The 13,032-nt window shown below is 64.5% G+C and overlaps 2 protein-coding genes across 13 annotated transcripts; both read right to left on the bottom strand.

The window, feature by feature from the left end:
- Positions 1–281: 281 nt before the first annotated feature.
- On the bottom strand, positions 282–7,868 carry CPT1B (carnitine palmitoyltransferase 1B). Of its 12 annotated transcripts, none has more exons than XM_072843358.1 (19): positions 7,584–7,868; positions 7,121–7,303; positions 6,656–6,795; positions 6,105–6,366; positions 5,880–5,981; positions 5,556–5,693; positions 5,394–5,471; positions 4,531–4,638; positions 4,237–4,459; positions 3,614–3,809; positions 3,139–3,324; positions 2,955–3,060; positions 2,755–2,871; positions 2,319–2,483; positions 2,116–2,250; positions 1,876–2,028; positions 1,288–1,401; positions 779–871; positions 282–639 (listed from the first exon to the last, which is right to left on the bottom strand). In XM_072843358.1, exons 1-19 carry the CDS (start codon positions 7,851–7,853, stop codon positions 556–558), a joined length of 2,853 nt encoding a protein of 950 aa, XP_072699459.1. In that variant the 5' UTR covers positions 7,854–7,868; the 3' UTR covers positions 282–555. The 12 variants fall into 12 exon arrangements, with proteins under 12 accessions (XP_072699459.1, XP_072699463.1, XP_072699460.1 ...); XM_072843362.1 differs by having other exon boundaries at positions 4,375–4,459; XM_072843359.1 differs by having other exon boundaries at positions 6,123–6,366.
- A 246-nt stretch (positions 7,869–8,114) lies between these two features.
- CHKB (choline kinase beta) lies at positions 8,115–11,859 on the bottom strand. The gene is made up of 11 exons (XM_072843383.1): positions 11,573–11,859; positions 11,314–11,422; positions 10,301–10,414; positions 9,973–10,106; positions 9,610–9,705; positions 9,411–9,469; positions 9,249–9,330; positions 9,016–9,124; positions 8,768–8,871; positions 8,492–8,573; positions 8,115–8,370 (listed from the first exon to the last, which is right to left on the bottom strand). Exons 1-11 carry the CDS (start codon positions 11,794–11,796, stop codon positions 8,296–8,298), a joined length of 1,188 nt encoding a protein of 395 aa, XP_072699484.1. The 5' UTR covers positions 11,797–11,859; the 3' UTR covers positions 8,115–8,295.
- Between the last annotated feature and the right edge of the window lie 1,173 nt (positions 11,860–13,032).

Raw genomic sequence — 13,032 nt, 5'->3', positions numbered from 1 at the left:
ACAGGGCGGTGTTCCAGCCCAGAGGTGTTCGTGGACGAGGCAGCTGGGCCCCACTCTCTGGCAGACCACGAGTGGCCCCGGGGAACAGGTGAAGGTTCTGAAGCAAGATTTATTCCAAGTGGGTGTGGACAGTGCTGACCTCAGGAGAGACGTGCCTTTCAAAGTAGGTCACAAGCCTCTTGGTCTCCCAGCCCCGTCTCCTCCCTCTGCTACTTCTCTGGCCTGAGCTCTGGCAGCGGAGGGGCCCCTAGTTCCCAAACAAAGGTACCCAAATGCCAGGAGAGAATTACAGAGATTTATCTTTATTAGTATCTTTATTAGCAAGAAAAAGAAAACCAGAATTTCTACCACCACCACCACCCCCCGCCCCCGTGCTAAACCCCACTTCCACTGCCTGGGCCCTCAGGGAGCAGCATCTGCCTGGGGAGGGCCTGCTGCCGGAGGTGTCCTTGGAGCCTGGGCACCCGTGCATGGCCACCCCTGTGCCTCGAGCCAACCATGGGCCCCCTCCTCCACAGTGCAGGGATGACAGGGCAGCTGGCCTGTCTCCAGCCCTCAGCTGTCAGCCTTGGGACCTTGGAAAAGATCAGCGATGTCCAGCAGAGCTTGGCGGATGTGGTTTCCAAAGCGCTGGGCGTTCTGCGGGAGCCAAGAGCTCAGACCAACCCTGGCAGGGAGCCCCTGTCTCTCTGTCCCTGCAACCCAGGGCTCGTCCCCAGCCCACAGGGCTCTGGGGGGCACCTCCTCCTCCGCCTGAGCAGGGGCAGGAGAGACTCACCGTCTCTGAGCTTGAGAACTTGCTGGAGATGTGGAAGAAGATGGTGTTCTCGCCCGCGATCATGTAGGAAACCCCGTAGCCATCGTCTGCCACCTGAGAACAGCACAGATGGTAGAGAAGGAAACGAGCCTTGCAGGGCTTGCTGTCCCCAGATTCCCGGGAAGGGGTTCATTCCTGAGGTCAGGGGCACTGCTGGGAGGAGCTCTGCCCCTGCAGCTACAGGTGCTACCGGGATCCAGGGCAGTGTTTGTCCCAGGAGGCCTGAGATCGCTGCCTCTCCCCGAGTGTCTCCAGCCCTGGCGTACGGTGGGGGACCCGGGCTCTGCACCGTGAGGGCAGCGACCAGTCCTGGGCCCGGTCGGTTGTGCTGCCGCGGGGTGTCGTGTAGGCGGCTGCAGCCTGTGCCCGGGTAATAGCTGCCCACTGTCCTTGCCTGACTTCAGGGCCCTCCTCCCCCTGAGATGCTGGGGCCCAGTCCTGCTCCCCTGTGCCCTTCCAAGAGCACTTACAGGGCCAAAGCCACCACCGGCGCCCAGGTGTTTGGGGTACTTGTCTGGGTCGAACATGCGGATCTGGAATTGAGCAATCTGGCTGGTGGAGAGGCGCCAGGGCTCCGAGAGCACCTGCAACAGAGAGGCCACCGCAGACACACCTGTGTGAACTGCCTTGCGCTTGGCACGTCCCTGTCAGCAGGTGGTGCCTGCACAACAGCCTGAGCGGGTGCGCAGACTCCCCGTCTGTTCTCAGGGTGACGCAGCTGCGTAGAACCCCCAAGGCCCCTGTGACCTGACGGTCCCCTCGGCCCGTCCTACCAGCCTGTCTCTCCCTGGGCTCTGCTCCCTCCCCTGGGGCTGCTGTGCCCCTGCCCCAGTGTGTGGACACTGGAGGACCCCTTCACCCCAACCCTCTGCCTCCCCTCTCTGCCTCCGAGTGCTGTCAGCACCCGACAGCCACGTGTCTGTCTGTCCACGCTCATGAGAACGGCAGCTCCACAAGGGGAGACTGCTGCTCAGAACCAGGCCCCCAGGCCTGGACGGGCCACGGGGAGGGCAGCTGCAGGGCAGGGGACAGGGGACACCGCCACCAACCATGCTGACCTCAGCCAGGAAAGGGGAGCTGACCCCCAGGTACTTGGAGACCACGTAGAGGCAGAAGAGGTGCCTGTCTATGCCAGCCCCTGTCATCGCCAGGCGGTACATATTCTGGTGTTTCTTGGAAGCCTTCCGGAAGAGGTCTCGGAGGTCAGCTTTCTGGGGGGCAGAGGTGAGGCGGTGAGGGGTGGGGCGGTGAGGAGTGGCCTGGCCCCTAAGTGGCTGGCGGCGGAGCCGGGCGCTCACCATGCGGGACCCCTCTGCCATGGCCTGCACGAAGGCTGTGGACTCGCTGGTGCAGGAGCGCACGGTCTCGGTCCGTCCCTCCCGGAACATCCTGGTCATGGAGGCCTCGTAGGTGAGACAGAACTTGCCCCTGTCCTGGGGGGTGCAGGGGGTGAGTGCGGCCGCTGAGGCTGCACCCCCTGCCCCCGCGGCCCGGCCCCTACCCGGAAGTGGGCGAGTTGCAGGGCAATCTGCACGAAGGCGTCCGGGCTAGTGCGACACTTCTTGATGAGGCCTTTGCCGAACGGCAGGAACTGGAAGCAGTACAGCTCCACGTCGTCGGCTAGTGCCGTGGCCACCTGGCAGGAGCTCTCGATGACCGCTCGGCACTGCCAGCAGAGGGAGAGGTCAGCTGGGGGCAGAGCTCGGCACGCGGGGCTGCAGGGTCAGGGGGAGGCCTGGAGGGGACGACACATCCACAAACACGGGAGACCCCCTGAGGGGCCTGGGCCGGGAGGCCGGCAGATGCTCCATGGGCCAGGGTCACGCCCAGGTCGCTCACTGGCCACCAGAGGGTCCCAGGACCTCCCTGGACTCTGACAAGCTCTGTCCCTTCCCCCTGAGAGTGCCCCCCATCCCTGTCCCTTCTTGGCCACACACCTGCTCAGGGATGTCCCACTGCAGCCGCTGGGGAGCGGCCAGCGCGGGGTTAGCTTTGCCCTGGCAGTGCCCAGTCTCCGTGTAGCCGAGGTGAAAGGTCTCAGTACCCAGGACAAACTGCAGGGAGAAGGGGAGGCTGAGGAGCCAGCCTCGTGCCCCACACCCAGCCGGCCCCACAGGACCCCTCCCTGGCCCATCACCTCCCAGAGGTGCCCTATGATGGGGGCGTCTGCCCACGCGTGTTCTGTGTTGAGGCCCAGCTGGCCGTTCTTGAAGGCGATGACCGTGAAAGACTTGTCGAACCACCTGCAGGAGGGGAGGCGGGAGATGCAGGCGGGCGCGGAATGGGGAGGCCGGTGGAGGGCCACGGCCAGGGTGTCACACCTGTTGTAGCAGTTGCCGTGCAGCAGGGCCTTGCCGTACAGGCTGAGGCTGGCCTCATCCTCGGGGTCGTAGTGGTGAGACTCCTCGTCCAGGGCCACAAAGAAGGCAGCTCGCTCGATGGCATCCAGAGCAGCCTTGTTCTTGCCGGAGCTGAAGAAGGCCTGGCGCGCCTGTGCCCACTCCAGTCTGGGGCACAAGGGCAGGGAGGGCAGTGGGGTCCCTGTGGGCGGTGGAGGACCCCCCCCCCCACCCCGGACCTGGCAGGACCGTCCGGGAGGAATCCCTGCCCCACTTGCTCCACCTCCACCCAGTCAGACGTGGCTAGACGCCGCCATGGCCACCAGTGCCCCCGGCTACAGAGGGTCCTACCCCAGACAGGGGGCGCCCTGCCGGTGGGCATGCCCCTTGCCAGGCCACTGGGCCCAGGTTCTGGGTGCCCTGCGCGTGGGCCCTTGTCCCCGTGGGGTGCTGGTACCTTCCCCCGGCCGTGAGCGCTGCTAGCTTCTCCTCCCCGGGCTGGGGCGGGGACGGGTCGTCCAGGATCCTCTGGAACTGCAGCTCCAGGTCGCAGGGCTTGAGCAGCTGGGAGCCCTCATACAGCCACAGCTTGAAGAAGCGGCCCTTGTGGTAGACAGCCACGTGCCTGCTGTCCGACAGGTGCTGCAGCAGGTCTGGGGCAGAAGCCGGCAGGGGGCAGGGGCTGAGGCCTGGGCCGGGCGCACCTCCCTGCTCCCGCACCACCCTGTGCTGCAGGCCTCCACCTGGACTTCCCCTGTGCGGGGCTGTGGCGGTGCCGCCATCGAGCCAGGCCCTGTGCCGGGCTCCCGTACCTCTTGTGCAATGCCAACAGTCCTAGGAAACACTTCACAGAAGAGGAAGCTGAAGCTCTAGGAAATTACACACACTGTCCCAGTGTCGGGAGCTGGACCCGCAGCACACAGCCCCTCCTGCTCTGCAGCTCCACCCCTCCTGCTCTCCTTACCCAGGCCACCTGCCTGGCTCGCAGGGTCCCAGCACTGGCATCAGGCCTGCGGACACGTGGTGTCTGGGACGGCTCACAAACCAAGCATTTGTCACAGTTACTTGACCCTGAGATACCTGGGACATTTGGTGATGACGAGCAGATTGGAGGGCACCTAGCATGCAGGCCCCGAGCTGGGAGGGTGGGGGGACTCGGTCCTGACGGCCCCAGCACAGCACGAGCACGAGCACGGACACCTGGCTGTGGCCCAGTACCTGTCTCCTTGCCCGGGATCCGGGTCGTGTTGAACATCCTCTCCATCTGGTAGGAACACATGGGCACAATGCCCAGGGCCATCACCTGGGGGGAGGCCAGCGCAGCTCAGATGCGGCCGTCTCTCCTGGCTGCGCCGCCCGCCTCACACAACTCACAGGCTTGATCTCCTCGCGGTCCAGTTTACGGCGGTACATGATCATAGCGTGCACGACGTTGCCCAGGCGGGCTGCCTGGATGTTTGTATTCTTGATGAGCACGAAGTCCTGCGGAGACAGAGCAGAGCCTCAGGTGCCGTGCCATGATCTCTCTGGGCTGCTATTGCCTGGGTCTCCCTGCCTGAGGCCCCGGGGCTCCTGACTCCCTTCCCCAGGCCACCCTGCACCTGTGTTCAGCATGCGCTGCCACAGATGGACCTGTGACCCAGCACATCGCCCCTCAGCTCAGCTGGAATCTTTTGAGCTTTTTCATGACCTACTTTGTTCATGTTTTATTTTGCATTGAGAAATAGTTTAAAACCTATTGCAGGCAAGTTGTATGTACGTCGTGGGGCGGGGGGGGGCAGCTTTGTGGGGGAGGGGACATGGGCACGTGACTCGGAACAGCTCTGGACAGCGGGAGACCGCGGGAAAGGAGAGGCACGCTATGGAGCCCCGTGGCTGGGCTGTGGGGACACCTGGCTGACTGGGCACCTCAGGTGCTGGGAGCCGGAGAAGAGCTGGTCGCGGGGCAAGGGGCTGAGCTCTGAGAGAAGCAGCTCTGGGTTCACATAGTGACACAAAGGGAAGGCACGAAAGGAGAAGCTCCCTGGTGGTGGTGTCAGGATGGTTGGGAACCTGCGGCTGGGATGCCAGCAACAGAGCCATGGCGGGAAGGGCCAGTTCCTGGGCTGGGCCAGGCAGTGAGCCCGGGGGACTCGGAGAGTGACAGTGTCAGGCTGTGGGTCCTCAGGAGCCCGGCTGCCCTGACTGTTCTTCCAGGATCTCCCCCAACCTCCCCGCCCCCCCGGGCCCGCTCGCACCATGACATAGTAGTTGCTGTTCACCACGAGAGGCGCCCTGCTGCGCAGGTACACATACTCTTCCCACCAGTCACTCACCTGCGGAAGGAAGGGAGGGGTCAGAGGCAGGGGACCCCCCCACACACACATAGGAGGGTGAGGTAAGCCCAAGAGGGGACTCACATAGTTGGTTGCCCACCATGACTTGAGGACCAGGTACTTCTGCAGCCGGGGGGCGGTCTTGTCCTGGAATTCCTTGGCCAGGACCTCCATTCGGTAGTATTCCTCATCATCCAGCAAGGGCCGCACAGACTCCAAGTACTGTCCAGCCAAGTCATTGTCAGCGTGGGGGCCAAACAGCAATGACCGCCTCTGTCCTGCCCCCCTGCCAACCCGGCCCCATGGCTCTCAACCCCGCTCTTTGCAGGGGATGGTCCCTGATGTTTGGAGAAGTCCTTGCAGTCCAGCTTAGCCTGCCCCACTGGGATGTCTGACCCGAACCCTCACCCGCTGAACTGTGGCCGGCACGCTGGGCACAGGAAGCTTGGGCAGGGATGTCTGGAAGCTGTAGAGCATGGGCCTCCGGCTGGACAGCAGGCGGACACAGATCTGGGCACACAGAATGTTTCTGGTGAGAACCAGGGGAAATAACAGAAACAGCCACATTTGAGGAGCTGGGCCCCCAACCCTCAGAACCAGGACAAACCCACGCACCAGGTGCCAGTGCCCCACCTGCCTCTCCCAGCTTACAACCCCAAATGAGGTCCCCAGAGTCTCAAACCAGATGCCTGAACCCCTCCACCGGCTCCTGCTCACAGCCCAGACTTTGGTGAAGTGGCTGGTCTGGCCGTGCATCTCGAACATCCAACCGTGGTAGGAAAGAAGCAGTTTCAGGGTTTGGCGGAAGAAGAAGATGCCCATCATCCAGACCCCAGTGGAGAAAATGGCCATGCTGAGAAGTGCCCGGGTCTGTGGGGTCCGGTAGGGGCCACATCTGCCGGGGAAGGGAGAGGGCTGCAGGGGGTCCACTTGAGGTCAGGCTGGGGGGCGGGGGGAGTCTGACTCTGCACTTCTGACCGTGGTGGATCGCGTCGGGGGAGGCGTTGATGAAGAGCACTCCTGGGCACCCTCATGTCCGAGGGCCTTACATTCAAACTTAGAAAGTAGGACTCAGATGATAGTGGCCCCCCGGGAGGGCTGCCCCTAGGACCTCCAGGGGCTACTACTGGTTTGTGCCCTGCTCAGGAGCCTGCCCCGCCCTCCCCGGGAGCCCTGCTTCTCACCCCTCAGGGAGGCATCTCTGGATGCAGCACACCAGCCCCATGGAGATGTCCACCTTGCAGTAGGAAGAGCCCACCGTCGCCATGACAATGACCAGCCAGCTGGTGGGGCTGCCAGGGTACACGCCCCTGAGGATGCCATTCTGCGGGGCAGACACAGGCAGCTTGCAGCGAGAAAGGCCGTGGGGAGGAGGCAGCTGAGCTCCGGGTCTTGCGGGGCCTCCTCCCTTCCTCACCTGCTGTGCTCTTCCTCCTCCACGCTCCCCTACCTGCAGCACCTCTTACTCACCAGGGGGCTGCTATTCCTTGCGCCCTGTCTGCCCTGCACACCTGAGCACCCCTGGGGCTTCTGCACTGCTGGAGCCTATCACCCAGCATGACGGCCAGCCTCCAGCCTCGGTGGGCGGGGGGGGGGGGGGGGGGCCAGCCGCCGACATCTGGCCTCGCCTCCGGGGAGACTGTTCGCACCTGCCAGAACCACCTGCGCCCACCTTGATGCGAATCAGGCGTTTCTTCCAGGAGTTGATCCCGGACAGGTAGATGTGCTTCAGGGCCTCCCGACTGAGCCGGAAGTCCACCCCGTCTGGGGTCACGGTGAACTGGAAGGCCACGGCCTGGTGCGCTTCCGCCATCCTGGAGGTTGGCCCTCACCTGGAGGGGTGTGCGGGCGGGCTGAGGCCGGCCCCGCCCCCGCGCCCCCCGGTGGGGGGGGCGCCCCCGGTGCCCCCACCCCCGCACCCCCGGTGCCCCCGCCCGCCCCGCCCCCGCTCGGGGCCCCGCCCCCTGCCCAACGGCTGCTGGACCCTCGCGCCGCGATCGGATCCGGGGGCCCCGCTGGAGGGGCAGGGGGGCAGGGGGAGCAGGGGCCGGGAGCCCTGGAGCCGCGGCGAGGTGGGGGCCCCGACCGCGCGAGGGGCCCCGTGCCACTCACGGCTGGGGTTCGCTTCCGTCCGCGCGGGGGGCCAGTCGGTCTGGCCCGTGTCCCCACGTCCTTCAGGCCTGGCCGCCCCGCCCCTGCCGGGAACCTGACACCCACTCCCAAATTTGGGTCGAGCAAACAGATGTGGGGCGGCGACCAGAATCCCCTCCTCTGTGTGGTGGGAACCGGGGTGGGGGCGGGCTCTGCACGCTGGCGTGGCTCGGAGGTCCGAGAACCTGGGGCGGGGGGGGGCGCCCGGGGCTCACGTGAGGATGGGAGCATTAGAGCTAAAAATAGCTGAATGTAGGGAAAAGGTCGCCAGGGCGTCAGCTGTGCGCCTGCGAGCAGGGTAGCCCCCCCCCCCCGCCCCCCACCAGGTCCTTCCAGTATGGGTCGGGGAGCTGCAGCCAGGGGGCCTGTGACCCGGGTCAGCCCCGGCACCCAGCTGCCTGCTTTCCAGAAGGGGACAGTGAGGCTCAGCTCAGGGGGCAGGTCAGGCTGCGCGTTCCCCGGGGTGGGCAGAGCCAGAGCCAGGACCAGGTGTGAGGGAAGCAGCTTGTTTATTCTGAGGGTGCACAGCCCGGGATTGTCCCACCACGACCCTCAACCCCAGGCTCACTCCAGGGCTCAGCCCAGTCCGCAGGGTGCCCTGCTCTGCGCCCCTCCCTCCAAGGTCCTGCCCTGGAGGCTCCAGGAGCCATCTGAGGAGTTGGGGGCCGGAGAGTCAGGATGAGGGGTGGAAGCTGCTCAGCTGTCCTTTCTGCTGGAAGTAGAACTGGAACCGAGACTGGGCATACTCCTAGGGAAAAAGACCTGTGAGAGGGCCTGGGCCGGCCTCCCACGCCCGCCCGTGCCCCCCACCCCAGGGTGCCCAGACACCTGGACTGCCCACCTGCTGCTCCCTCATCTGCATTACTTACCAAGTAACCAAATTCTATGGTGGACATAGATGCCTGGAGGATAGACCAGAGACCCCAAAAGAAATGGGATGCCAGAGCGTATCTAAGGAGGGCAGGAAAAACAGGGGCTCACAGCACACTTGGGATCCCCTGGATCCCACCCCTGAGGCAGGTCAAGCCCCAAAGCTCAGACTCCTCCCCCACTGCCTTAACCCCACAGCGTCCGACCCCAGAGGTGGCCCACCTCCCTCTTCCTCAGCACCCTGCTCTAACCCCCTCCCACCCATCTTTCCTCACCGATTAGCCTCTACCAGCAAATCTTCTTCCAGTTTTCTCTGCTCCTCCTGGGAGATGGTGTCACCTTTCTTGCCTTCTGCCAGGTAATGGCGAATAAAATGGAGCTGAGGTGGACAGACGAGTCAGGAGATGGGGAGAGAGTGCGGAGCACGTCCCCGTGAACACCCTTTCTCGCTGTTCTGTCCAGACCTCACCTTCCTCCTCCCTTGGGAGGCCAGGTCCTGCTCCCCAGCCTCCAGTCCACATACCTGCTGCCCCCGGGTGGGGTAGTCTGCGGGCTGCGCTTTGTAGAAAGGCCACTCCTCGTGAGTATAATCATAAACCCACTCACAGAAATGGTTCCCAATGTCAAAGCCCCTGGGGGAATAAGGTAGACGTTCAGTCCCCAAATACCCTGGGCAGCCGGGACGCAGAGAGGAAGGCCTAGTCTGTCTGCCAGGCTGCTGCGGGAACAGACCCATGGATGCCATCCTACTCTCACCTGTAGTTGTAACTACTGTACTCGAAGTCAACCAGCATGAGTCTGTCGGTGTTTTCTGGCTCTGAGAGCAACAAGATGTTCCCTGGGAGAATGGGTGGAGGTGCAGTCACTTCAGGGCCCTCTGCCCCCCTCATCTTAGGAGACACCGATGCTTTGTCCTACCTTCCTGGACGTCATTGTGGCAGAAGACCACTGGGGATGGGGTGGAGTCGAGCAATTTCCTGCGGGGCAACAGGGGCAAGGGTCCTGAGCAGCAGTGACTAGAGGAGGGTCAGTCCCCCTTGTGGGTCAGGGCCTGAGCCCACCCTCGGTAAATCCTGGGGAAGGACCCGGTTAGGTGCCGGGTGCTGCTGCCCCTCACCTGAGGTTGCCCATCTCATCCTTCAGGCTGTACATCTCCAGTAGGTTCATCTGGGGGAGGTCAGTGGGGGGCAGGTCCTGGATCTGCTTCAGGTACCTGAAGCCCGGAGAGGAAGATACACTGCCTCCGTCCCTCCCTACCGCCTCCCTGTCTACGCCCGGCCGTTTTTCTGTCTCTGTTCACTTGTCTGCCTTACTCGGAAGCCCGTTCTGTGGGAGACCATGCTAGGCACCGGGACACCTGATCCACTCAGCTGGAGGCCTGGGCAGTCATGGGCACGTTCAGCTACAGGCCAGCGTAATAACTGCCAGCATCAGGGTTCAGAACAGGTGTGCAGGAGCCCCAAGGCGACTCCTGACTCACCGTTCCATGGTCCCAAACAGCCAGTGGGGCTCCTTAGTGAACGGCATCTCCATGCCATGGAACCGGGCCATCTTCGTGGCGATTTCTGCGGACAGCACCGGCTCTCGAAGCTCACAGGTTTTCAGTGGCCGGCTCTGCACCCAGGAGCCTATCAGGGTGGTGAGGGGGCTGGGGCAGGAGGGGGAAGGGGTGGGGAATGGAAGTGGGAGGGAAGTCAGGGTCTTGGGTAAAGGCCCTACCTGGGGTTAGGGACATGAGGACAGGCACTGGAAAGGGGACGGGGCTGGGGGCAGAAGGTGCCTCGGGGAGGTCGGGGCCGGGTTCGTACTGGGATGTACTGTTCCAGCCGGCCCTCTGGAAAGACTCCATAGAGCTGGGGCCCCAGCGACCGCTCTGCCAGGATGGCGAACATCACACTTTCGAGGACCAAGGAATCCACGCCCTGAAGGAAGATGGACAACCCGGGGGACAGGGTCACAAACACAGGAGGCTCTGCTCCCCACCCCCTCCTGGCACTTCTTGCTCTATTGCCTGGAGACTCCAGAACCAGGCTCCAGTAGGAGAATCTACAAATTACTTGGGCCCTGGGCCTCGGTGAAAACATCACCTGCCCGACAGCTCTCATGTGCAGGACCCCCTTGCCTGCAGGATGCCCTCACCTGCCTGCAGGACGCCCTCACCTGCCTGCAGGACGGCCCTCACCTGCAGGACGCCCTCACCTGCAGGACACCCCTCGCCTGCAGGACACCCCTCGCCTGCAGGACAGCCCTCACCTGCAGGACTGTCCTCACCTGCAGGACACCCCTTGCCTGCAGGATGGCCTCACCTGCAGGACACCCCTCACCTGCAGGACGCCCCTCGCCTGCAGGATGGCCTCACCTGCAGGACGCCCCTCACCTGCAGGATGGCCCTCACCTGCAGGACGCCCTCACCTGCAAGGACACCCCTCGCCTGCAGGATGCCCTCACCTGCAAAGACGGCCCTCACCTGCAGGACGCCCTCACCTGCAGGACACCCCTTACCTGCAGGACGCCCTCACCTGCAGGACACCCCTCGCCTGCAGGACGCCCTCACCTGCAAGGACACCCCTCGCCTGCAGGATGCCCTCACCTGCAAGGACACCCCTCACCTGCAGGACGCCCTCACCTGCAGGACACCCCTTGCCTGCAGGAGGGCCCTCACCTGCAGGACGGCCCTCACCTGTAGGACGCCCTCACCTGCAAGGACACCCCTCACCTGCAGGATGCCCTCACCTGCAAGGACACCCCTCGTCTGCGGGACACCCTCACCTGCAGGACACCCCTCGCCAGCAGGACCCCCTCACCTGCAGGACGCCCTCACCTGCAGGATGGCCCCGTACAGCCGCAGCAGCACCTCCCGGGGCTCCTTGCCAACGCTCGGCAGGTGGTCCGGCAGCGAGCAGCGGAACAGCAGGTTACTGAGGCCCCCGCTGCAGACCCAGAGCAGGGCGCGCTCAGGCCGCGGCCGCTGCACCTGCCCCGCCGTCATCACCCCGCCCGCCCCCTCCCCACGTGCCCCGGGGCCGCGGAGACTCGGCGTCCCCAGGCCCGAGCTCGACCCCTGACCCCTGACCTCCCACCTCACAGGGTCCACCCTCAGCTCCTCCGGCCGCGCCCGGCGCCAGGCCCCGCCCAAGTACTCCCGGCAGCACTGGTAGGCGCGGCGCTCGGCGTCACGGGACAGCGACGAGCCGCGCCGCCGGTTCGGGGCCGCGTCCGGGCACTGAGACTGCCGCAAGCTGTCCTTGGCCAGCCGGTCGCCAACAGCCCCGCCTCCGGCCACAGCTGTCCCCTCGGCAGCCATGGCGCCCGCTGGACCAAGCCCAACGTCCAGCCGCGCGCAGCCCCCTTCGGGCGGACTCGGCTTCTTCCGGCTGCGCTCGGGCCCGCTTCCGGCCGGCCTGCGCCTCTCCGGTCGCACTCGGGTCTCTCCGGCTCTCTTCGGCCCTCGGCGGCGCCGCTCGGCTCTCTCCGTGACCCGCGGCGGGGGGGCCCTTCCCGAAGGCCGAATTGGGCGCGTCTCCGCCGTATCCCGCCCCTGTTCGGGGCGAAGGCCAATGAGCTCTCTCGGTGGGCGGGGCCGCTCTGATGACAGGCAGCTGGGAGGGTCCACGTGGACCAACCGGAGGCGCGCTGCCTCGGGGCGGGGTCACGTGGGCGGGTGGTGCTCCCGGCCGGGTGACCCAGGGAACCTCACTGGACAGGGCGCCCCAGCCCCGGGGCAGGCGACGAGGAAGAGAGCCGCTGAGTGAGTGTGGGGCACGTCCGGGGACTAGAGGATGTGGGGCACACTTGCTGAGTGGGTGGGTTTGGGCCCTTCGGGACAGTCGGTGCCTCCGAGCGCCTTAAGCCCCTCACCGCCTGAGGCTCGGAGGAAGCGCCTGGAGCCCTGCTGAGACTACGCCCCCCACGCCCACCCACTAGCCTCGTGGGCTCACCTTGGAGCACACACTTGGGGATGCACACGGGCCGCCTCCCCCAGGGCTCACCTTGGAGCACACACCTGGGGATGCACACGGGCCGCCTCCCCCAGGGCTCACCTTGGAGCACACACCTGGGGATGCACACCACCTTGCCCAGAGGTCTCACTTTGGAGCACATACCTGAGGCTGCAACCCCCACCCCCAGGGCTCACCTTGGAGCACACACCTGAGGCTGCACACCTGGCTCCTGGTCCAGTTTGGTGGTTTGAAGACCCACCACACGCAGCCCACCTGGATGGGGTCCCACCTTAAGTATGTACCTCCTGTGTTTCTGCTTTTGCCGGAGACAGGAATGGCAACCAGAATGACTGGAGCCACAGGGATTTGTGGTAGTGTTCTTGGGGTGACAGATGGGCAGCCGACTACAGTGTTGTTTGATTTGAATAACCAGAAAAAAAATGAAGAATTTGTGATTGGAAGGCAAATGTCAGTTGCTGCAGTGGAAAATCCTGCTCCCTTGCTCTAGATCTGAGCTGGTTCTGAGAGCCCACTGGTTGGAAAGGACGCTTGGTCTCTCAGAGAAGGATTGCCCCAATAATCACCATAAGGATATGAAA

Source organism: Canis lupus, chromosome 11 (genome assembly GCF_048164855.1).
Source record: "Canis lupus baileyi chromosome 11, mCanLup2.hap1, whole genome shotgun sequence".
Lineage (NCBI taxonomy): Eukaryota > Metazoa > Chordata > Mammalia > Carnivora > Canidae > Canis > Canis lupus.
Note: the sequence above shows the minus strand (reverse complement) of the source record. Positions and strands in the feature narration are given on the sequence as shown.